This window comes from Opisthorchis viverrini (assembly GCF_000715545.1).
Source record: "Opisthorchis viverrini unplaced genomic scaffold opera_v5_161, whole genome shotgun sequence".
Taxonomy (NCBI): Eukaryota; Metazoa; Platyhelminthes; class Trematoda; order Opisthorchiida; family Opisthorchiidae; genus Opisthorchis; species Opisthorchis viverrini.
In genome coordinates this window covers 580,550-604,253 of record NW_008751815.1, presented here as the reverse complement: position 1 = coordinate 604,253, position 23,704 = coordinate 580,550, and the positions used below count along the sequence as shown (strand labels likewise).

The following is a 23,704-nucleotide window of genomic DNA, read 5'->3' as shown; positions in this document are numbered from 1 at the left end:
AGGCGGCCCACGTGTGGTAGTTAGCCTGATGATGAAATTCCTCGTGCAGTGGAACATTCTACGATTCCACCATAGTTTTTTTGTCTGTCAGCAAACGTAATGTCTTGACTTTTACGATACGTAATTGAAGCCTCTGATGCATCTCCGAGCCGAATACCGATATGCCAAGCAATCAAAGGGCAAACATTTTTGCACGTTGCTGTAAATCAACCGTGTAACCGTGTGTTAGTAAGCTACCACAAAATGTGTCTTCCTAGCTTCTCTTTGGATGTGATCTTCACCGGTGATGAGTCGATTGGGAACAACTGATCGTTTCTGGCTCTCATCCTTAAACTCCGTCGTTTCATAAAATGAACATTTCTGGAAATGGCCCACTAGATCGGTTACTGTACGCCTTTTTTCGCTAGCTGAAGGGAGGTAAAAACTCAAAGTACGCCGATGGTGCATACGGCATCTTCATTACTTGGACGCTACCGACCGAGAATTTGAGGTAGGCTCAAATCTACTTCATCGGTTTATGCCAACGTTGGTATAGGTGTTAGCTCCCAAGCTCACCATTCTTTCTGAGCTTATGAGGTAAAACAGCAAGAATAGACTGAACGTGATTAGTTTTACTCATGGATAGGACAAATGTGTGGCAAAGTTCTGTGAATCCGGCAAAGATGTCGAGGGATTGAGGCTTATACTGTATTGCAATGCACATCGGATTGGAACCAGACTCAACGCAGAACCGCGCACATTCTGTCTGGTGTTCACAACTTCCGCCTTTAACATCCCTTTATGAGGATTTTTATTTGTTTGGGACATTTGAAATCAATGAGGCTAGAGAATGCACTACAATCCTTAGTTTTCCTTCGTAATTTTCTATGGACTTCAGATGCATGCATTTTGATCGTTCTTGTTTCTGTTATGGACGCTTTTTCCTCTGCAAAAGACTCTAGCCTAAGTCATTTCTCGTGGTCCAGTCACGCAACCGTTTTTGAAATATTTTCCACTTTCGAATAAATCAAGTAAGCCTATCACAAGACAGGACTGATGTCAGAATGCGATAACCGCATTTTAAAGTCAATAGTGGCATGGTTTAACGTACTTTCCGGGATCAGTAGTCTCTTGTATCCTGTAGGTGTGAACAAGAGTACAATATGCAATTTCGAGCAGAAAAATTACTGAGCTATATAGCTTTCATATAAGAAAAGCTTGCCGGAATTGATTAATTCACGGATAGGAAGACTCGATAACCGTGTGTGGCGCGTCATGCATAAATTAGCTATCGGAAGCAAGAAGAACAGATCATGACCTACAATGGAAGTTTACTAGACATTCGATGACCAAAAATCGCCAATTGTTGAAAGTACTCAGGTGGAACGCACAAAGGGTGAATATTAGCAGCTCCAGTAACACAGTTAACCTTTGACCTCTCCACTGGGGTGAGTCATTTTGATGCAAACGTTTTGACGGTACACTGGCTAATGTCGAAACGATTAGGTATCTCCGACACTATATTTTATACTCGCCCTATGTACGCGTAGACCTCGGCTCAAAAAGCGGCCAGAAGAGCCCACCGATAGTATTGCGGGCCACACTTTATACTCGCCCTATGTACGCGTAGACCTCGGCTCAAAAAGCGGCCAGAAGAGCCCACCGAGAGTATTGTCGAGCCACACTGCAGGCCGCAGCGCATAAGGTCACGCGTAGCAATAACCCATTAAAGAATATCGCTCACGTCCAAACGTTTCGCGAAACCAAGCTGCTGATGAGATGTTTACAACCCAAGCTAATCATTATGCATTCACACACTGGGACAGTGAGTTTCAAATTTTTTGAGAAAACGCCATTTCAGACTAACAAAGAGCAGTTTCCTTTCATAAAAAAGGTACCGTGAACCGCCACTGCGTCACAAACAACCGCTCAAACCCCAAAGGCGATTAAGTGCCATGATAAAATAAATATCGATGACTGAATTCGTTCTGTTCTGCCAATCGTTAAAACAGATTTTGTGTGCACCGTATGCGGATGGATGCCGTATCTGACGAATGGTTTCTGTCAAACAGTCCCGTTTTGATCGAAGCCAGGTCTTCCAGTTGTTTCGTGGAATATATTGCATCCATTTGATATCTCTGCATACTCTATTTAGCGATAAAAAATATTGACTAGAAACAGCGTGTCGCTGTTTATGGCTTTGATAATGGAACCGGAGATGTTTCGGCTGTTGGATGGTGGGTGGACGGAACCAGAGACTGCCCCACAAGAGCTAGGTTTCTCTGGCAACTATCATAGCCAATCTATGTAAATGGTGAACGAATTCTTGACCTAAAAGAAACTACTCACAAGGTTGCTGATAACCCTTGGACAGCCCACGACCGGTTTCGCCCTTCTTGGAGCACATCAGGTAGGCGCAGTCCCCGATGCTTGATCTATCTATTCGCATAAACGAGGGCATATATTCAGATTAGCTGACACGGTGCCGTTTGTTTGGCCTGAAGAGTCTTGTTGTTGTTTGCTTTCCTCACACGAATTAAAATGCTGTCAATGAGTATCAAACATATCTCTTCGGCTATCGTAACACACCAAAGACATACGAGTACTGGGTTGGAGTGGTCAAATGAAACAGTTGAACTACAATGATTTCGTAGTGTGAGGAGATTTGGTATTTTGTGTGTGGAGATTTCGTCCTGTAAGTGAAGCCAATCTATGCTGAAAGGCCGAGAAGCACTGTACAGCTGTTTCATCCTCATTGAGAATCATCAGCAGTGAGAAGTCGAGGAGCTCGAGGAGCCAGTCAACACGTGTGCCCGCGTGATTTGGATTCCGTGATTGAAGGATGAGTGGCGCTATATCCTGTCTAAGTGCGAGTTAATCACACTGCCGATCAGCCACTCATGGCCGAACGGTTACGTGTTCAGACTACTAGCCAGGAGGTCTCGGGTTTGAGACTCTTCGGAGTTTTGTGACATGCGCACTGCTGATGATTCTCAATAAGGATGAAACAGCTGTACGGTGCTTCTCGGCTTTTCAGCATGGATTGACTTCACTTACAGGACGAAATCTTCACAAAATTGCAAAGATCCTAACACTACCAACAGAGTACGATGAATTGGTCTCTCAATTCGAAGCGACTACTCAACTTCAAACCTGTCACTTGTCTACCTCTATGAATTTGCATGCACCAATTGGAGACAACTAACAGAACCGCGTGTGCCCTATTTGGCGTTTTCGTGTAGTGTAGTCTAAAACGCCACTGAGTACATTCATTGTGGATTACGATCAAATCACGCAGCCATTTCTACCCATAAATGATACATATTTGCCTTGGGGGCTTTCATATAAAAGGAGAAGTGCAGATGATGGACACCTGACCAGGTTTGAGTTTCTGCTTCATTATTTTGACAATGTTCCACTCGGCTTTGTTCTGGCGCACTCTTGCTCCAACAGTCAATAAAAATCTCTCGGACCATCTGTGTTTGAGCAATCTCGAGTTGGACGTCCAAAACTCGGTTAAAATGTGCTCAGCTCTAGGATTGTAGAATAACACTTAAAGGACGGGAAAATTTGTTTCATTACTATTCGAACGGAATAAATTAATGAATTTATTTTGAATTTATACTCGATACAAACCTTGTGGTGCAGGCGTGGCTCGATCTAAATGTAACGAGAAGCACTCGATATTTCAAACGGCACATGAAAATTATTCAGTAATTTCTATACTTTAAAATATTTAAGTCGTACTCGAGTTTTTTTGTAATCTACTACTCATAAGGTTGCTGAAAATCCGCGGACTGCGCCTGCCTGATGAGCCCCAAAAAAGGCGAAACTGGTCTTGGGCTGTCGACATATTTTCAGCAACCTTATGAGTAGTAGATTACAAAAAAACTCGAGTACGACTTAAATATTTTAAAGTATAGAAATTACTGAATAATTTTCATGTGCCGTTTGAAATATCGAGTGCTTCTCGTTACATTTAGATCGAGCCACGCCTGCACCACAAGGTTTGTATCGAGTATAAATTCAAAATAAATTCATTAATTTATTCCGTTCGAATAGTAATGAAACNNNTCACAAGGTAGCTGACAACTCTTCGACAGTCCACGACCGGTTTCGTCCTTCTTGGGGGTCATCAGGTAGGCGCAGTCCCCGAGTTTTCATCAACCTTATGTTCCACTTGAACCCAAATTGCACTGTTTTTGAGAACTACTCTCATTTGCAAATCAATTTGGTTTTCACGAGAGACTCAACTGAATCTCTTGTTTATGATTTGATTAGTTTCCTTCATGAAAAGATACTGCGATATCTCGAATATCATGCCAACTAAAACATGAAGCGGCCTGTGTGCGGCACATTCAATTGTAGAACATCATAAACGAGAGATTCAGTTAAGTCTCTCGTGAAAACCAAATTGATTTGGAAATGAGTGTATTTCTATAAAAGTGATAATGCTTAATCTGGGAAAATTCACACTCAACCTGAACTGGTTGATGCAACAAAACTGTCAACGTTGTGGTAAACCTAAAAGCAGTCTTGCCACAAAACGCATACTTTGCTATCAGCAATTACGTGAAGTCACGGGTACAATCTTTTCGGTAAACGCTGTACGAATCCACGATCCTTTTCCGAAATGATGGCAGTTAGAGCTGAACCCCGTCATCTACGGGGTGTTCGCTAGTAATGATCTTGGCGCCGGAAATACTATCAGGCTGTTGTCGCAATATCTCACCAAAATCAATTGAAAAAACAACAGGTAATGCCTTTAACGGACGCCAAACAACCTTACACGCCCGCAAGTATCTAAAGACATAATATATATTCACAAGACTCTGTTCCGTGACTTTTACACATGTATACATACACGGTATTTTTTACTGGAGACTTAACTATTTACTTTGGTTACCTCAGGGTGTTGAAGATCCTGTTGAACTCCACTAGTCTTGCCATTCACGGGGGATAAGCTTACCGGAAGATGAAAGTCATAAAGTTTGAATATGTGAGCACGACTTTTCAAAAGGACCTACCGTTGGGGATATATACCCGGATGGGCACTGAAATGTTAAAACAAAGTGAATGAATAATAGTCAACGGACATCAGTAGCACTGTTCGAGATTCTTCCAAAGCATATTTGGTAAAAGCGTAGCCAGTGATTACTTTGAGAATATTCTAATAGAATTAGATGCAAATAAAGTCTGGAAGATTGATCGCCACGTGGAACAGTTTGTGTTTGAATGGGTTATGTAAAAAAATCAATGGTAATGCACCGAGGTATAAAACGTTCCGGCCAAAGCGATCGTCCAATACACGTAAAAGTGTGCCTTGCGGACGTTATGTCGATCGACACACAGCATGCACGCGTTAGCCGGATGACTGTCCGTCCATGTTACTTGTCCTTTCGGGACTAATCAACAATGTGGCCAACTGAAAGCGTAATGCGTCAAATCGCACTAGTTCGCTCACCCGTTTGTCAAATCAACTAACACTTTTGTAGGTTCCTTGGAATGGTAGCTGTCAGCCTCTTTTTTCATTCCTTCGATTTCCCCACTCTTTCAGAAGTCAACAAGCGCTTGCAGAAACCTCGAGTATTGATTCAGATCTTGAAATCAAGGGTACACGTAACTTCTTACGTCCGAAGTCAGTTTCTTTTTTCATTACTGCGATTTCTCCACTCTTTCAGAAGCCAACAAGCGCTTGAAGAAACCTCGAGTATTGATTCAGACCTTGAAATCAAGGGTACACATAACTTCTTACTGCCGATGTCCAAAAATTCCGTTCTATCTTCTCGCACTAGTGAGTTTCATTCAAACCAGAAGAACTATCGATCGATCTTACATTTACAAACCTTGATTAATGTAACAAAGTTTTATTTCATGGCAGCGCTTCGTGTGCTGATCACGGAATCTCTGTATGTGCCATTGATGAATCGTTCGTCCTGTAAGTGAAGCCAATCTGTGTTTTACAGCCGTACAGCTGTCTAGGTCACGAGTGGGCCGAACGGTCAAGTCGCGGGAGGAGGTCGCGGGTTCGAGACTCTCCGGAGTTTCGTGAAATGCTCACTGCTGATGATTCCCAATAAGGATAAAACAGCTGTATAGTGCTTCTCGGCTTTCCAGCTCAGACTGGCTTTACTCACACTCTGGCTTCAGACCCTCAGTTGATGTATAGTAGACAACTATAATATGGCCTGATCAGCTAACTTGCGGTGCACCAACTGAGAAAATAACGTTGTTCCGATTTCGAGAGGTCTCGTTAAACTGTTCGTGGAAGTGCTTGTCTACCAAGATCTTGAACGGTTTCAAGCCTATGTCGAAATGACTGAATTGCACCACACAGGACAAGGGAAAATAACCAAATAAGATAACCGACCAATAGCAGAACGAAATAATAAAGAGGCTGACCTCCGACAACAATTTCCACGGGAAGATATTTGTGTCAGCTATAAAAATAATCGTTCAGATGTAGCACCCTTTTGGTGTCCAGCTTCCATGCCACACGAAGGAAGCACGAGGACTGAGATATTGCCAGGTTGCCGAAGCCTAGACAGGGGAAGTCGAGAGGCAGAGGTCGGGTTCGAACCACGGACCTTCCGGTTAGTTAGGTCCATCTCTCCCCCGTGTCAGCTAAGAATACAGGATTGGAAGCTAAGCGCACGCAGCCATTAGTTGAAAGCGTGCGCATTTATACATGAAAGGGGTCCTTGAAAGTATATCGGAGAGTAACCAAGTTGTGGGCTTGGAATGCTTCGCTCATCGTCCTATAGTCGTTTGATTAAAAGTCTGTTACTTTGATTCCTGTCCGTTTCGCAAATCGCTGAGACGGGTTTTTTCAAAGATTACAAATATGAAAGCTAGTTACACTGCTCAAAGTCAATTAAGTTGAGCGTTCACCCATTGGCGAGTTCAAAAATCTCTAAGTTTCGTGAGATGGGCACTGCTGGTGATTCCAAATAGGGATGACGGGGGTTTTCCGCAAAGATTGGCAAGAAAACGTCTCAGCTAAAGATCAAGTATTGATTCAAAACACTCAGTAGGATACAGTACAAGTCAATAGCGATGGAAACTATTGTACATGAGAATATTGAGGAAATACCACTTCATTGTCATTTGTCTATTTCCTCAAAATTACATAGAGTTAGAGTTTGTTTTTCAACCAACTTGAGTTCGTATGCACATCAACTTTTTTCTGGCTTACTGTGAATGTCAATCCCGTAGGCTTTAATCGAAGAACATAACAAATAGCGTGGTTATGACCAATGTCATCAATGAATATTCCAGACTGATCAGTAAGAAATGAACGCTGCCATGTAAGTAGTATTTGCGAAAAATGTATACTACTGGTGGGGCATGTGAGTAGTAGGTTTCTCGTAAATCCGCTTGGCGTTTCTTGAAAAGTAAGATGTGTCATGGAATTTGTTGCATCGCATTTGCTTGCATTTGAGTAACAGTCAATGAATACCCATGAAAGTTCAGGAAAACGAGTTCAAGGAAAAGATGGATACTCAGTTATTGTTAACAAGATGTATATGAGAGTTTTACTTTCCTGCCCAATAGTCTGTAACTGTTCACTTGGCGTTTTCCAATTAATAACTCCACAGTGATGGCCTTCTTCCTTTCATTGGTAGATACTTAGCAAGTAGTCTGATAGCATTTTTGGTCTTGTATTACTGCACAAGAACCTTCAATTCGCGGTATCTTCATCAAAAACACCCATAACAATTGCTCAATGCTATCGATCTGATTGAATTGCTTACATCACGACTCAGCCGACAGCAATAGTTCACAGTTAGGCATATTTGACTGCAGTCTACAATGAAGCCGAAGGCAATCTGTAGAGGAATATAAAATATTGAATCACCTAGCCATACTGATGAGAACTCACCCCTAAAATCAATGGCTGAAACTGAGAAAAAGATCATATAATTTAGATGTCTTGTTTTGTTTGTAAACTTCTTATTTGCTGCGTGGAAAAGAAGAGGGCTGAAAACTGAATTATCCTTTTTTTATCACGAAAAAAAATCAACGTCTACATGATGATCACTGATCCTGTTCGAGTTTGAATGTTGAATATTGGTTACGGACTGTTTGCTTCAGTAACTTCTGTTTCTATTCTGAGAAAAAGGCAGTGACGAAAAACTCAGATCGTAAGGTAGACTCAAGACAAAATTTTTGAACCAATCAGGAAAAATCCTAGTGCTACCAACGCACGCTGACTAACTGGGACTCCGATCCCATTTAAACATTTATCATCCACACAAGTAGCGTGGCATTCTATGCTTGGCCGACCTGCTCAATCCAATGAGAATTAGTTGATCCGCTGACAGGATGAAACGTCCGGAATTAGACCGCTTAGAGTTTCTTCGAATGGGAAGAACTGGTATATAGGATGGATCTCAATTGAGCGTGCACTTCTGAGAACGCATTAAACCTGCAGGCCAGCTAACTGACTTGTACTGCGCTACCCTACCCAAGTTATTCACCATTTTCTCTGATATTTCACGCTATCTCATGAACTGTGGCGCTAAATTCCACGCACTAACGCGAATCACACTGCGGCCAAGATATAGCCATGTAATTTTCCTCTGATAGGCTTGTGATTGGCTCCATCCCGGGTAGTTGTCGCGCCAATCACCTTTAGTCATGTTTGACGGAAAATCGAACCTGTCAAATGCCTAGAATGGTACCAAACTGACAGGTTCAATACAGACGTCCCAGTAGTCTAAAACTAGAGTGAAGACACCCACAATTCGATGAAAACTAAACCAATTGGGAGCTGGGAATCATTTCCAGTCTTCGCAGACTAAATGCTGAACTTGATTTTACGCAAAAGCCGTCGCATTCAAATTATCTGTGCCGATTTTTCCGTCTGCAAAACTTTTGGAGACCACGATTTATGATTTTATGTTCTCTACAGTTTATCTTTAAAAGCCATGGTTCGTAGAAGATCGGATGAATGATTTCGGTGATGAAAACCACCGCCAGTAAAGCTGCCTCTTCTTAGCTATATTGATAGCGAGTTTGCAAGTAGCCTTGTTAGGAAGTAATGTATCTAGACCAGCATTGGATGGAAGCTCAATGCAAAGTCCAAACCGATTAAAAATGAGGAATTATTTAAAAAAAAGGGTCGTTCGATGCGTTCAAAAACATGTAAAGCATAACGAGGTGTGCAGTTTTTTAATGTCTGTCACTTATTATGTAATGAAGCTTTACACCGAAACCGACCACCTTCTTGGAAGAAACACTGTTTGTTTGTTTTTCTAGACAGGTGAAAATGCACTGGTGGTTGATCAGATGGCAGTTGATCTGTTCGCCAAGCTTGTCAATTGGCTTACAAACGTTTCGCTCCCAGTCGAGGAGACATCGTCAGTGCGCAGTTAACTGGGTTGACAATACATTCTGGATGATCGCAAGCCTTTATGTTACATCGATATTTAGTGTATGATCAATCCATCTGCCTTAGAGTTATGGTCATCTAGTATTCCTTCTGATATATGTATTGCTCTGAACAAAACTTCACTCTATACCATTGCATCCGATTAGAAAAGTACTAAACATGCATGGCGCTAAACGATTTTTACGAAAGTGGGGCCAAATCTATCCACACTTTTGTATCAAACAGCCAAAAACTCTTCTGGGAAACGTACTTGGAGTTTCAGTTTCACTCTCTGAGTCACCAACTTCACTTTTGATTTCCTCTTTGATATCATCTACACAAGCAAAACGGTAAAAGGAGCCATCAATAAGAACTTCGGAAAAGTTTGTGTGCATGGTATATTTAATTGAATTTTTCACGTTTTCCCCTGAATGGTTCTTAAACAGCTACCATAAACTTGATAATGCAAAGGGAATGACAGACTTGAGCGTTATGCTTTTACCGGAGGTGAACTTGATTTTCAAGTGCACTTATCTAAACCACGGAGCTTCGTTTTGAGGGCTTTTTTGATAAGACTGAGTTAGTCAGAAGGGGCTACTCCAAGTGACGTTCCAGATAGATGTGGTCTCTAAAGGACTTCGCCGCTGAAAAGACTTTACTATGTATATATGGCAATACGAAGCTCAGGAACACACATGGTTGGGCGAAAAGAGCCCTTCGAGGAAGTGGGTCGATTGGCATACGCAGCACGTGGCCAAGCCAACGCAACCTGTGCAGTGTGATCAATTCATCTATCGAGGGTGAGTTATTTCTCCCGAATACCATTCGACGTACTTCAGAATTGCTGATCCGGTGTTCCCACCTAGTAAGCACAAGGAAACGAGCAGTGGAATGAACTCTAACCACCTACCTCTCGATTTTTGGAGATGCTTTCCCTCCATCAGGTCTATCCACCAGAATGTCACAGGTGATACCGCACATCTAATGCTGTCTACTGGAATAGTATATGATAAGTGTCAGTGACATCATTAACCCACTTGTGTGAAGCTCCCTGTGACTATCGTCCAGATGCTCAAAGGCAATCAGTTCTAATTGTAATAGGTAGGGCGGTTGTGTCTGTTCCCTCTGTTGCGTATCCATCAGGTCTATCCACCAGAATGTCACAGGTGATACCGCACATCTAATGCTGTCTACTGGAATAGTATATGATAAGTGTCAGTGACATCATTAACCCACTTGTGTGAAGCTTCCTGTGACTATCGTCCAGATGCTCAAAGGCAATCAGTTCTAATTGTAATAGGTAGGGCGGTTGTGTCTGTTCCCTCCTGTTGCGTACTCTTGGGCCTAGTATTTCACAATCTGTTGAATCCATCAGTTTTGATAGTACACGCTGGGACGTCCGGTGTATTCGCTAGTAAAATGGGCAGGGTTGCGTGGAGTCAGATGTAAAGTTCCTGTGAGGAAGCTTGACGAAGAGCGAGCTTGCTTGGTAGCTCACCTGTTAGAGCACCCTCCGGTGATCTCACCTCCAGGGGAGTGAAAGGTGTACCCTTAACTTGTGTTTCAAGATTTTTCCAACTCCTGCTTGTTTGTATCAATCAACATATATTGCTCTCTAGACATCCTTCTTGACTGCTCCCATGAAGTTCTCGCCCGCAAAGTTCTCCCGGTCGATAAGTAGCCTGAGAAACTTTCCATACATAGAAGTACTTGTCTGTTCTCTAATGGAAAACAGGAAAATGATCGAAGAGTTTGAAGTACAAACAACGTCACCGAGCACGACGATGTAGGCATTCTCATTCCGACTGATGTAGACCAAACTTAGTCAATATGTCGAAGGTGTCCTAAGATAAATAAACTTAGAAAATCCATTCCGAAGTAAAAAGTAGCTACATGGAGCGCCTGTGTGCGATGCGTCCGCTTCGTGATAAGTACGCGTTCGCCACACAAGATGGTTTATTCCAGCTGAACATTTGCATTTCACAAAATGTACCTTGCCGGAATGTTTGCTTTATTTCTACAGATTTTTTCTAAAAGTTCCATTGCTTCTCACCATTTTGAGTGGACGGCGCTGCCGTTGATCTCACAACACTCTCCAACATTGTGTCAGAAAACTCCAAAACTGATTGCCCTTTTAGAATAAATAAAACAGCGAAGGGGAATACTACACAAGGGTATGAAAACTCATCAGACACCTGACTTACCGTCGCTATAGGATCCACCTGAGAAAGGATTCGCAGGGGTAAGAAAGAAAGTACTTTTAAGTTGTTTATCATACCGGTTGGTTGAAGGTACTGAAGTCACCAGAAAAACGTAAGAACATCAGGGATAAACTATCATATGATCATGATCCGGCACAGTTGCTCAATATGTGGAATTGCACTCTATCCACCGAACAAACGAACGCCTAGAAAGTAACTTACTTTGAGACAACAGGAGCTTCGTGTCTAACATTTTCCTCGTTATATTTTCTGTTCATTTTGTTATTGCTTATGGGAATCATCGTATGTCAATGGCTTCATTGGGCTGAGTGATAGTCTGACAGGACGAACAGTTTGACCAATAGGAAATCAGGCTCCTAAATAATCAATAAGATGGTCAGTCGAGATTTCCAATTGGTCAGCTCTGGAACGCACCCACGCAAAGATGCAACCCAACCAATGATGCAGTGCCATACGACCACACGCTATAAATTATCTATCAAATCGATTGATGACGAACCCAGATTTTAAATTAAAATTTTCTACTGTAATTAAAGGCTAATTGTTCGTGCTTTGGTTTCTTTCAGTTGTTTCATCGTTCAGAATTTTCTATAATATGCGCAACACGAGTCAGTAAAATTTGCCTAACCCGTAACCTTCAGTTAGTGTTTGAACACTGTATCACCCTGCCTTGAGTGCCCGGCTGTCAGTGAGTTTAACTGAAAGAGCGCACTATATCAAACTCTGCAGAAATACACTCCTGAAATTTTACAACAAAGATGCGACAGTAACACAGTGCTTCTTGACAGTTTAGCTTCGGACAACTTGACTGTTAGGAGGAAATTTGAAAGTACATTTGCAGAAAATAAGGTCATATTACTTTCAGTAACAATATAGGAGTTCTGCAATCAACACCCCTTTGTCTGAATGTGAACTAATTCTTTCAGCTCTGAGCGAAAACCTTAACGAAACCAACGGAAAACTGTGAATCCTTGAACCATCTGTGTTTCGGTGACGTGTATAATTAGGGTCCCAGTTAATGCAGAATTAGAGTGTTTTGATTTAAATCCTGCGGAAGTTCTACATGCCATCTAAACAATACGGTTTATCTACTTCTGGTAGAGGTCAAACCTCGCACACACAGGTGGGTGTTCCGTAAAATGTACCCCATTTTTCAGTTGGGGAATTCTAGTTTCACAAAGGACTTTTAATACAACAAATCTGACGGATGCTCTTCAGCCAACTCCAAACGAAAATGGCGCGCAACAAGCGTGAGCATGACATTAGGAAGTCTGATGCCGCTGTTTAAGTAGAGCTTGAAGGCTGGTAGCCCATGCAACTCGCAACTGTTCAGTTAGCTTGTCAGTAGGGCTTATCTAGTAACACCGACCGTTTGCCGTTAGCACGAAAGAGATGCGTCACTTTGCGGAGATTGCCGTGCAACATACTAATTAGGACATGAGCTATCCCTGCAACAGTAAACTCGTGACCTAGCTTGGAAATTCACCCAACAAGGCAACTAATCTCTAGGTTTTTCTTGAGCAGGGTCGAGCTATGAGAGGCACCATTCCGGGTACAAAGTGAATTATACAAATAGAAGAATTTCCAGGTCATATATGTTGTAAAGCCTAGAAGGACAACATGACTCCTTCGGCAAAGAAAGACCTGTGATAAGTACTCATCTTGATAGTATTTTTCTTACAACCATTCGGTTTGTTCACAAAATCACTGTGATTCTCATGATAAACATATTCATTTGTGCCATGGAGAACACAAGTGAACCTACTTTCATCCTCGCTTTTTATGTCTTCTTCTTTAATCGATCCTTCTGGAAACGATGTGAATAAAAGCGTTATTAATAATGTAAGCCACACCTCATAATAAAGGCAACGTTCAGTCTGGACAGGATCTGTGCTGTCCGTCAGCGATATCATTTTGGAAGGTCAGGTACCTTAAGATCGGTGCTCCGTTACGAGAGACCACTATGTAATGCACCAGGGTAAAGCTGACTGGAGCTCAAAGATGGGTCTCATAGTACTATCCAGAATGCATAGTTTCGGACGGTTGGATGTCAACGGGAACAAGTTGTTAATAGTACAGAAAATTTATCTAAAATATGTGGAACATATGCACTCAACAGAAGACACGTATTGTAGTTCACAGTACGTTAGAAGAACACGTAAGTACTGACACGGGGGTACTGTGTACACGCGGCCAACTTGGTCCGCTTTCGTAGCGGGTAAGCCAACAGCTGAGTCACATATCCAGTCGACCCACAACGCTCACGCGAGCAAATCAATGGGACACGCGCCCAATCAGCCACTCCAGTCACACGCCAGATCGATGGTGGAACGACAGACGGACACACACACGCCCAACCTCTGACACACCGAAGCAGCCACTACAATATGGGTACATGTGAACAAGAGCGCTAAATCCACTGTTCGGCCTTTACAAAGCTGCATTTTAGGGGCATTTTATTCTGGTTAACAAGCAGAGTAAATCGACCGAAATTCCAACTCGTGTCCAATGCAAAGTCAGTAAAGTAGTGTACGAAACAGATACTCGGGACCTTTTGTTACAATGCAAGGTTCATCAACGGATGAGACCAGTGTAACCAGTTTGCGGTTTCTTCATTTTGTGCAAACCTCAGCAAAGATGAATGCTGGACTAAGAAAAAAAAGCCCAAAAGTCAGCTACGTTTCAGCATCAAATGCTTCCCAACTGACTCTCAACAAGTGAGTCATTTTCAAGGTGAAATGGTTTTAAATCCCGTTACGCAGTGGAAGACAACCAGTTTTTTTTTAAATATACCAACTTTGGTCGGCTGGGAAGCTCAAGGAGGGTCCATAATGGAGAGTCGCCCAAAACAAATATAAATGCCTGAGGTCCCATAATGCGCTAACTACTTATTGTTACTGATCAACTGTTGATAGGAACACGCTTTTGTAGATTTTGCTTTACACCAAACAACAAGAGTCGGTCGTTAACAAGTGAATCAAAAAAGGACCACAAAATTCCTTCAGCCAAAGGATGACAGGCACACTTAATCCGGTCTGGGCAGGCTGGGGCAAAAATAAGTAGGTCAGACACGCTTCTGCGATAACTGTGGTGCAAGGTAACGCTAATTTTGTTTTCGTTTATATTACCAAGTACCGGGATAAAAAGCAGTTGTTCACTATTATATGGTGATAATCACTAGTTGACAAAACGGTACGCTAGATCATCCCATGTCATAAGTCTTCGTCGTTAAATTATCTATCATTTTGGATGCCGAGCAATCTTTGGGTCGACAGATACACGCGGCCAACTTGGTCCGCTTTCGTAGCGGGTAAGCCAACAGCTGAGTCACATATCCAGTCGACCCACAACGCTCACGCGAGCAAATCAATGGGACACGCGCCCAATCAGCCACTCCAGTCACACGCCAGATCGATGGTGGAACGACAGACGGACACACACACGCCCAACCTCTGACACACCGAAGCAGCCACTACAATATGGGTACATGTGAACAAGAGCGCTGAATCCACTGTTCGGCCTTTACAAAGCTGCATTTTAGGGGCATTTTATTCTGGTTAACAAGCAGAGTAAATCGACCGAAATTCCAACTCGTGTCCAATGCAAAGTCAGTAAAGTAGTGTACGAAACAGATACTCGGGACCTTTTGTTACAATGCAAGGTTCATCAACGGATGAGACCAGTGTAACCAGTTTGCGGTTTCTTCATTTTGTGCAAACCTCAGCAAAGATGAATGCTGGACTAAGAAAAAAAAGCCCAAAAGTCAGCTACGTTTCAGCATCAAATGCTTCCCAACTGACTCTCAACAAGTGAGTCATTTTCAAGGTGAAATGGTTTTAAATCCCGTTACGCAGTGGAAGACAACCAGTTTTTTTTTAAATATACCAACTTTGGTCGGCTGGGAAGCTCAAGGAGGGTCCATAATGGAGAGTCGCCCAAAACAAATATAAATGCCTGAGGTCCCATAATGCGCTAACTACTTATTGTTACTGATCAACTGTTGACAGGAACACGCTTTTGTAGATTTTGCTTTACACCAAACAACAAGAGTCGGTCGTTAACAAGTGAATCAAAAAAGGACCACAAAATTCCTTCAGCCAAAGGATGACAGGCACACTTAATCCGGTCTGGGCAGGCTGGGGCAAAAATAAATAATTCAGACACGCTTCTGCGATAACTGTGGTGCAAGGTAACGCTAATTTTGTTTTCGTTTATATTACCAAGTACCGGGATAAAAAGCAGTTGTTCACTATTATATGGTGATAATCACTAGTTGACAAAACGGTACGCTAGATCATCCCATGTCATAAGTCTTCGTCGTTAAATTATCTATCATTTTGGATGCCGAGCAATCTTTGGGTCGACAGAAGATCAGATGTTGAGTGCGAATCTCACAAGGGTTGAATAACTGGTTGGGAGATAGGAGGGGATGATACAAACTATGGACAGAAGGTCACTAAGATGGGAAGTAATACGCCAACTCAATCCATTGACACATGTTTAGACAGCTAAGACGAGGTCACTGACGAACGGTCACCTTGACAAGGTCGTTGAAACGTTGTAGTACAAGTTGATGCCAAAGGTGCCGCAAAGAGTTGCGGACCTCTCAGTCGCTCCGCTGTTAACCAAGCATAAGACTTGACGATGATCATCGGTGTTTTCTTGCTTTTCTGCTTATTTTTGTTTTCCCGTTCTAAAAGCACATTCTTCACCGACTACCCGAACGAGTTTCAGCATTTATGTGGAAGCGCGTTGATAAACGATCAATTTAGTCGCTTATCTATATTCTGGCGATATGACAGCGAGTGAATTTGTCTTCTTAGCGACTGGAAATTCTCCAGATCTAAAATACTTGAGACGGATCGAGGAAGCTTGGACGCCCAACGAATTCCATATGTCATCTTCTGTCGATGGACCTAAGGCTGCTTGAGGGTGATATATTCAATTTTGATGAGTCGACTGATTTGGGTTGCAGTTCAGGTGAATCAGTGGAAACACACAAGTCACACGAAGTCGACTTTCATTCGTCTGATTTTAGGGGTCAAATCGGTTCCAGAATCATGGGAGAATGCCATGCGAACATGCTTAAAGTTCTTGTCATCTCGTCCTAGAACGAAATATCGATATTAAGGTAACCTCAAATTGATGTTTACTTATTGAAATATGAGGCGGATCATATGACAACAACCAAGAAGCTCTTAGAGCTTTTCAGTGTTCAAACAGATCATCTCACAAGCAGCAAAATGAAGGTTTCGGTAACAATTCACGTGATTTTCAGAGTTAATCTGTCATGAATGCAGCCCGGCTATACTGGTGATACACTGAATGTATACATGAAGTCTCGTTCCCGTCCAGGGAGAAGTTTCACGACATAGAAATGATCCATTACAGATGAAGAGATCGGTCACTCGCTCGCATTGCCAAAGAGGAAAGTTCCGAATTATATAAAATATGGAAATTGAGGAGAAAACTTACCAGCACCAAGGTCTATTGGCTCAGTCTTTATTTGCACCCCGGCTAGAGAAACGGAAGAGACGAAATTGTAACGCGTGACTTATAAGCATTAACCAAATTCAAAAGCTGATGAATACTCAGAAGACGCTGGCAATTTTGTAATTCCATGATCCTGCAGTACCCCTAATTTTACATCTAAAAAAATTTATACTTTTTTTACCACTTACGTCATAGAAAATAATATGTGGGGTTTATTCAACTGCGACCCACTGTCCTTCATTTCCTTTGAAAACTGTTGAACACTTTTTACAAAAAAACGAGCTTTTATTCAAATGACACGCAGTTACGGACCAATCTGATTTCCACGAGAAACTGATCTAAAACCCTCCCACCCACTGTCCTTCATTTCCTTTGAAAACCGTTGAACGCTTTTTAGAAAAAAACATGAGCTTTTACTCAAATGACACGCAGGTACGGACCAACCTGGTTTCCACGAGAAACTGATCTAAAACCACGAATGAATCGCTCGTTTGTGATAAATTTTAACCGAGTATGCTGCAGAAACGGTCATCTCATGTTTTCGTTGGAACTATGATCAGGAGAGTGTAAGGTTGCTGGGGAAACTATTCGACACCCCACGACCGGGGTTGCCATTCATGAAGTCGTGAGATGGTTGCAGTCCTCATCTTTCCCTTTAAATTACCGTAATTTTTCGTTTGAAATTATGGACGAAATTTGGTTGAGTTGAGACACGCTTTTAAAATACTTATAGAAGTTACTGGAACACGTAACAATGTGCTTGAAGTCATGTATTGCGCACATGGTTCAAACTTGGGCGAGGTGGTCCAAGCGGTTAGAGCGCGAATCTACTGACTAAAAAGGTTCGTGGTTCGAGCCCGACCTATGCTTCTCGACCTCTCCTGTGTAGGTTTGGGCGACCTAGCAGTATCCCAGCCCTCGTGCTTCCTTCTGGTGGCATGGCAGTTGAGCACCGATGGGGTTCAACAGCTGGATTGAAGTATATAAACAATCCTTAATGTGGGAGGTTGTCCACTTTTAACTTGAGACGGCCTTTCAATAAAGTTCCAGACTGTAAAACACTGGATTAATCGCTATCAGTGGACCGCACCTTGTGACACCCTTTTGTTGAAGTCTCTTCCAGGGAGAATTCAAGGATTGCTAATTGTTTGAGAAAGGCCAAACAACTCAAGCTTTTACGTGTTCCCGAATGTACATACCGTCTGAAATGCACTTCAAGATACGTTTATAGATTCTTACTGGCTGTCTATATTACTATCACTATGGAGATCACCTACTGCAGATTTTATCTGCGATTACAAGTTTGTCTTTAATCAAGCCCAAGGCTCAAAGTCGTGTCAGTTAGTNCCAAGGCTCGAAGTCGTGTCAGTTAGTGACTCAGAGCGGCCTGAGAACAAAGAGATGGGTGTCTGTAAACAGATTTATCCATCTCTAGTGATCCGGGCGGTAGTTGTCCGGAAAAAGCTTGTTTGAGTGGAAACAGTCATTTGGACTGTTTCAGAGTCAAGCAAATCAAACAAAAATCGCTGAAAATTGCTTACGCATTTGAGCACCGGGTGGTTGGAGTCCTGAAATTTTGGGAATGACAATGGATGCTAAACGTTACGACTTTCGTAAAATCCAAAAACCTGAAAAATAGTTTCAAGTTAATTTGAAAAAATTCAAACTTTTAATCTGCTCCAGTAATACCCTAACAACTGGGAAGCCGATAACATCTCTGGAAAGCCAAATACTATCGAAAATCATCAATCTGTTTCAAACGGAACGCAAAAAGCTCTTTATAAGGCAACCGCATTTGAGGGCGACCAATACGTTCAGTCGTCAATCTGTCTTGTGTTCCGTTAGCATCACGTTCACTTGCACACGGATCTACAGATTCACTTATGTACACTTTAATAATCGTTCAGATGTAGCACCTTTTAGGTGCCAAACTGCCATGGAACCGGAGGAAATCACGAGGGCTGTGATACTGCCAAGTTGCCCAAGCTTAGACAGGAGAATTCGAGAAAGGTGGAGGTCGGTTTCGAACCACGGAACTTCCGGTCAGTAGATTCGAGCCCCCCCCCCCCCAGATGCACTTTGGTGTTCAAATAGGAGGTTGAACTGACGAAAACTCCTTGAGCAGGTCTACCTGGCAAGCCTCAAATCAAACCAAGAATCAAATCGCCAGTTGACTGTCAAAGTGTTTATAAGTGATTTGTGACTGATCAGATGACCTTGCCGGTGCGCAGTTGATTGGCCGATTCAATGTTCTATTGTTTGAATTTTACCGAAAGGCATTGCTTAAAGACCGAAGCGTTAGCTACAAAAGTGCTTATTCAAACGACCACGGACAAAGGTGCATGCGGACTTTGTCCAAACAGAAGTGAACTTACAACGGGGGTTAATATCAACGAGAAGAAAACCCTTATAAAGTTTTTCAAAGGAACCGGATACCCGAGAAAATTAACTTGGCAAACCGTGAGAAAAAATAGGTTTGTCAGTAGAAGGATCGAGAGAAGACGAATAATATCCTTATACATAAAAGAATGACTGGAAGACTAGTATGGCAGGATAATACGACATTTGCCCACAAACTGAAGAACACTGTCCAAACCTAAATGAAATGTTGAAGTAGCGACGTGGATCAAACTCGTGAAGCAGATGATATGCAAAGTTGCATCAGAGAATGCCCTGGACAGGCAGAAATTAGGCTTTTACTAGGCAACATAAGCATTGTAAAAAGTCAATCACTTTTCATTTACATCCGCTCAAAAAAATCAATATGGGGGGAAATAAAGCGGGAGCAAAGAAGGACCTGAATTCCACTCTAACAGCCATCAACAACCATACTGAAATGAACTCGAACACAAGCCTCGAACTGCACCGGAAGTCAGCAGAACGCGCATAGTTTGAGCAGACAGAACGACCAAGCTTACTGGAATACTTATTTGATGAAAAATCAAAGAACAAAACTGAACAAAGTATAGATAATCCCCCAAAAATAAAAAGACACCTAAATAACTGATCAAGCACGAGGAACTCTCCAAATATTTGAACACCAAACACGAAAGCGCAACCAGCCAAGTAAGCTCAAGAAAATCCTAAAATCATAGCGCAATGCAAGAAACCCGAGAACGGGCTGATTAATTATACCGTTTCAATAACCAATCAGGTGAATGGATTGCAGACCACAACGCAGAATAAATCGAAAACCGATCGGCCAAAACAAGAAAAAGCTACACATGGAGTACGGGCCAAATGCAATGAATTCCGAAATGAACCAACTGTTTCGTTTGTTTCAGCAGATAGCAGTTAGCTTCGCATTACTATATGAACTAGGCAAGGGAGAGCAACCCGCCCAACTGTGCAGTGATGTCAGCCCAAGTTACGTTTGCCAGCTATCGGCAGAGCTTGGCGGACAGATCAACAGTTACCTGATCCACAAATAACGAATACATCCGTTCCACTGATGTTGTACTTGCGGAGTGCAACAGTTTTTGTAACAATCCGTATTCTTCACCTCGTCAAAAAAGATGCGACGCAGAGATTATGCATCCCAGGTGCTAAAATAGACTTTCAAAAACGTCTAACTGCCTTAGTTATTTATTTTGTTGTATTGTAAAATGTTGACCGGGAAAATAGCTTTTTAACGTCGATGGTTGAGCATTGTGTCATTTCTAGAGAAAAACAATGGAAAAAATTCGTGGATTTAATAGAAGAAATAAAAAGTTTTGTCTACATGGTCTATTGATATGGGTCCATTCTCCCAATAAATGGCTAGCGTCGAATCGTGGATGACGAAATCCATCTTCTATGTTGTAATTTTTTGCTGTGCATAGGACTCCGATCAACTCTAGAGAGTAAAACAAGCCGCGATCACAAGAAACGGGGAAACATGGTTGAGCCAGTCAGCGCGATAAATGAAACAGTGATCATCAATGCCCACGCAACCTATGTGAAATGGGGAGTGTGAATGACAGAGAGCATAGATTATTTTGAAGTAGGACGCCACACTGACCATATCCAGAGGGCATGTATCCTGAAAAAGATTGAAAAAAGGGATAGATAGGATTTAGACTCTGAAGTGTGATGAAATGATCGGTTTATACAAACAGGACACTTTGTCAGCCTTCTTTAATATTTGTTTCAGCGATGCTGTTCAGATAATGATTGATGAATGACACTTTACTGTTTAGATCATTTCAACTCAACGTTTTTCTTCACAGATCAACGAAATGTTTGTTACCTTGTGAACCGAACATGCCAGGCCCATATCCTGTGAAATGTAGAAAAACAAACCCATTTTTACTCGAAAGCACACCAGACTTGTCGGTACGTAGTTGTGATGCAACCAGTGATAAGGTCTTTAAAATTTCACCAGACTGACAGTCTTTCCAGAACGTCTGAGTCGAAAAAAACTCGAATAGCCGTATATAGGAGGACTGGTTCATCTGGCAGCATATAACCTGAGACTTCAATACCGGGTTACGGGAGTGGATAAGTTATCATCCTCTCCAGTAAGGTCGGTTTGTGGTTGACTAGTCAGAGGTGCACCTTGAAAACTAAATTGCCAGATTTGGACGTCATGTAAGACCTCATGTGTTAATACTTTGTATCACCTCGTACATCGGCATTCTATCTCGAGTTTCGAGTTCCTGAGCTGTATGGGTTATATGTTTGTATGTAAATATGTATATAAGGCAAGATGGCCCAAGTGGTTAGAGCGCGAATTTACTGACCGGAAAGTCCGTGGTTCGAACCCGACCTCTGCCTCTCGGCTTCCCCTGTCTAGGCTTGGGAAACCTAGCAGTATCCCATCGTTCGTGCTTCCTTGTGGTGGCATGGCAGTTCGCTCCGAAATGGTGCTTCAGCTGAACGGCTATTTTGGGCTCTGTGTCCTCTTCTTCTAGTGATGGATTCTTCTTGGAAGTAGCTTCGCGTACTCACCATGTTTGCTCGTCATATATTGTTAGTATGTTTAGTAATACGATGACGCACAACACTCGGGATCCGCATCATCATTCGACTGGACTTTTGAGCGGAAAGTTACATAAGTTAGTGAGATCAACTTTTCGTCTGACTATTGCATGCTTGCACTCTGATTTGCATGAAAACCGAACAGCCAATAATAATTCAGTTTTGTTTTGTCTTGTGTCGGTTTGTGCTGCGACGTCTGTATTACCATGAGGTCTTCATTTGTTGGTACATGAAATCTGAAAACGGTATTCGCGAAAAACCTTTCGATGTAAGACTGGAGCATTTGTTTACATCTGTTTCTACAAATATCTGATGTTTGGAACCATATCACTGAAATAAAATTTGCTAGGTTTGGGGTGATTCTCAGCTTTTTTTCTTTGTCATGATATGGCCGGTTGTTAGCCTTCCAGATGGTGCGTGTTTGTAACATTTCTCTCTAGTTTGTGATATCAAAATCAACGTTTTTTCAAGATAGGTAATTTTCCAGACTTCGCCACCATATCGCCCTCCAATGTTGTGGGGAAAACACGCTTCAATTTCCGTGAATTTTTCAGGTACCCCAGTTGTTCTTCAGACGGCTATTGATTCGTTCACTGAGCTTGGCAATCAACTAGCAAAATGTACGAACAGACAATGTCAGTGTGGAGTTGGGTGGTTTATCCTCTTCAAATTGTGAGAATTGCCATATCAGGAACCAAGCCCCCCTGCTGTCTTACACAGGTTTCGGAACACATTTCAGGAGCTTAGTAATTCATTTGGGTATTGACCACCATCACATGCCAAAAAATCCTTAGAGGATTTTAATCTACTCTGTCCATGAGTTCCAAAGTCGATTATGAGCCACACCATTCCGAATTGTTCAAATGAGGTGGCCTTCAGTGAGCTTAGAAATCATCGTAATTCACTTACAATGTACATGGAAGGATTTAACTACCTGCTGTCTTTCAGAGGCATTTGTCATGAAGCATACATGCTGCGATACTAGTGAAAAACCGCACACTACTCATATCTTTCAAGTAGCTTAATGGGTACATTATGTTCTCTCGATTTATCTGCGGTAAACCGGGAAGCGAAAACCTGCTAGGTCAAGTCGCAGAATTTTCGCTTGTGTTTCCCACACATTAAATATTCGCTTCAGTTTTTTTGAGATTCATCTCGAAATGATCAGGTCAATATATGTCGGCTGGTGTTCATGAATCTTTCCGGCACCTTTTACAGTGTCACTGATTTGAAAAGAACATCAGAGACGAACGTGAATTGGGACATTCCGTGGAAACCTTCACTTGGTTTTTCACTAGTGTGACGATGTCATATTTTACTTCATATAAGAGACAACGCTTACCTGACTGTGGTTGATAGTCTGAAAACGATTTGGAAAAATTTGTGAATTTTTAAGTGTCAGTAGGGTACGGTTCTGAGTGGTTCTGACAGTTGCTGTGTTTTGTTGTAAACAGACAAAATCTCAGCATAGCACCAGCGGTATAAACTGAATTGATTCAAGGCAGTGGGGTAATTGCCCATGCGTTCTGTCAGGATGCTCCCAGACATGGAAAAAGTATATGTGCAGAGAGTGACGCATCCCCGAGGTCACCTTTGCTACGACACTTTTCGGAAAGCGTTGGCGGAGGTCATCAAACACGGCTTAGCAACAGAAGATCAATGGAGTGGGGCTGAAACT

General features: G+C 42.2%; 2 protein-coding genes across 2 annotated transcripts in view; one reads left to right on the top strand and one right to left on the bottom strand.

The window, feature by feature from the left end:
* The window catches only part of T265_07114 (hypothetical protein), a gene marked incomplete at both ends in the record, with an annotated part of 68,961 nt that extends 55,824 nt beyond the window's left edge, over positions 1 to 13,137 (top strand). Inside the window, 2 exons of the mRNA XM_009172557.1 lie at positions 5,661 to 5,773; positions 13,099 to 13,137. Of these exons, the coding sequence (XP_009170821.1) occupies positions 5,661 to 5,773; positions 13,099 to 13,137 (152 nt within the window). The remainder of the gene's footprint in view (positions 1 to 5,660; positions 5,774 to 13,098) is intronic.
* Positions 1 to 23,704, bottom strand: part of T265_07115 (hypothetical protein) — a gene marked incomplete at both ends in the record, with an annotated part of 48,762 nt that overhangs the window by 7,503 nt on the left and 17,555 nt on the right. Inside the window, 6 exons of the mRNA XM_009172558.1 lie at positions 9,624 to 9,686; positions 11,557 to 11,646; positions 13,340 to 13,381; positions 17,050 to 17,091; positions 21,068 to 21,088; positions 23,369 to 23,386. Coding sequence (XP_009170822.1) covers positions 9,624 to 9,686; positions 11,557 to 11,646; positions 13,340 to 13,381; positions 17,050 to 17,091; positions 21,068 to 21,088; positions 23,369 to 23,386 — 276 coding nt within the window. The remainder of the gene's footprint in view (positions 1 to 9,623; positions 9,687 to 11,556; positions 11,647 to 13,339; positions 13,382 to 17,049; positions 17,092 to 21,067; positions 21,089 to 23,368; positions 23,387 to 23,704) is intronic.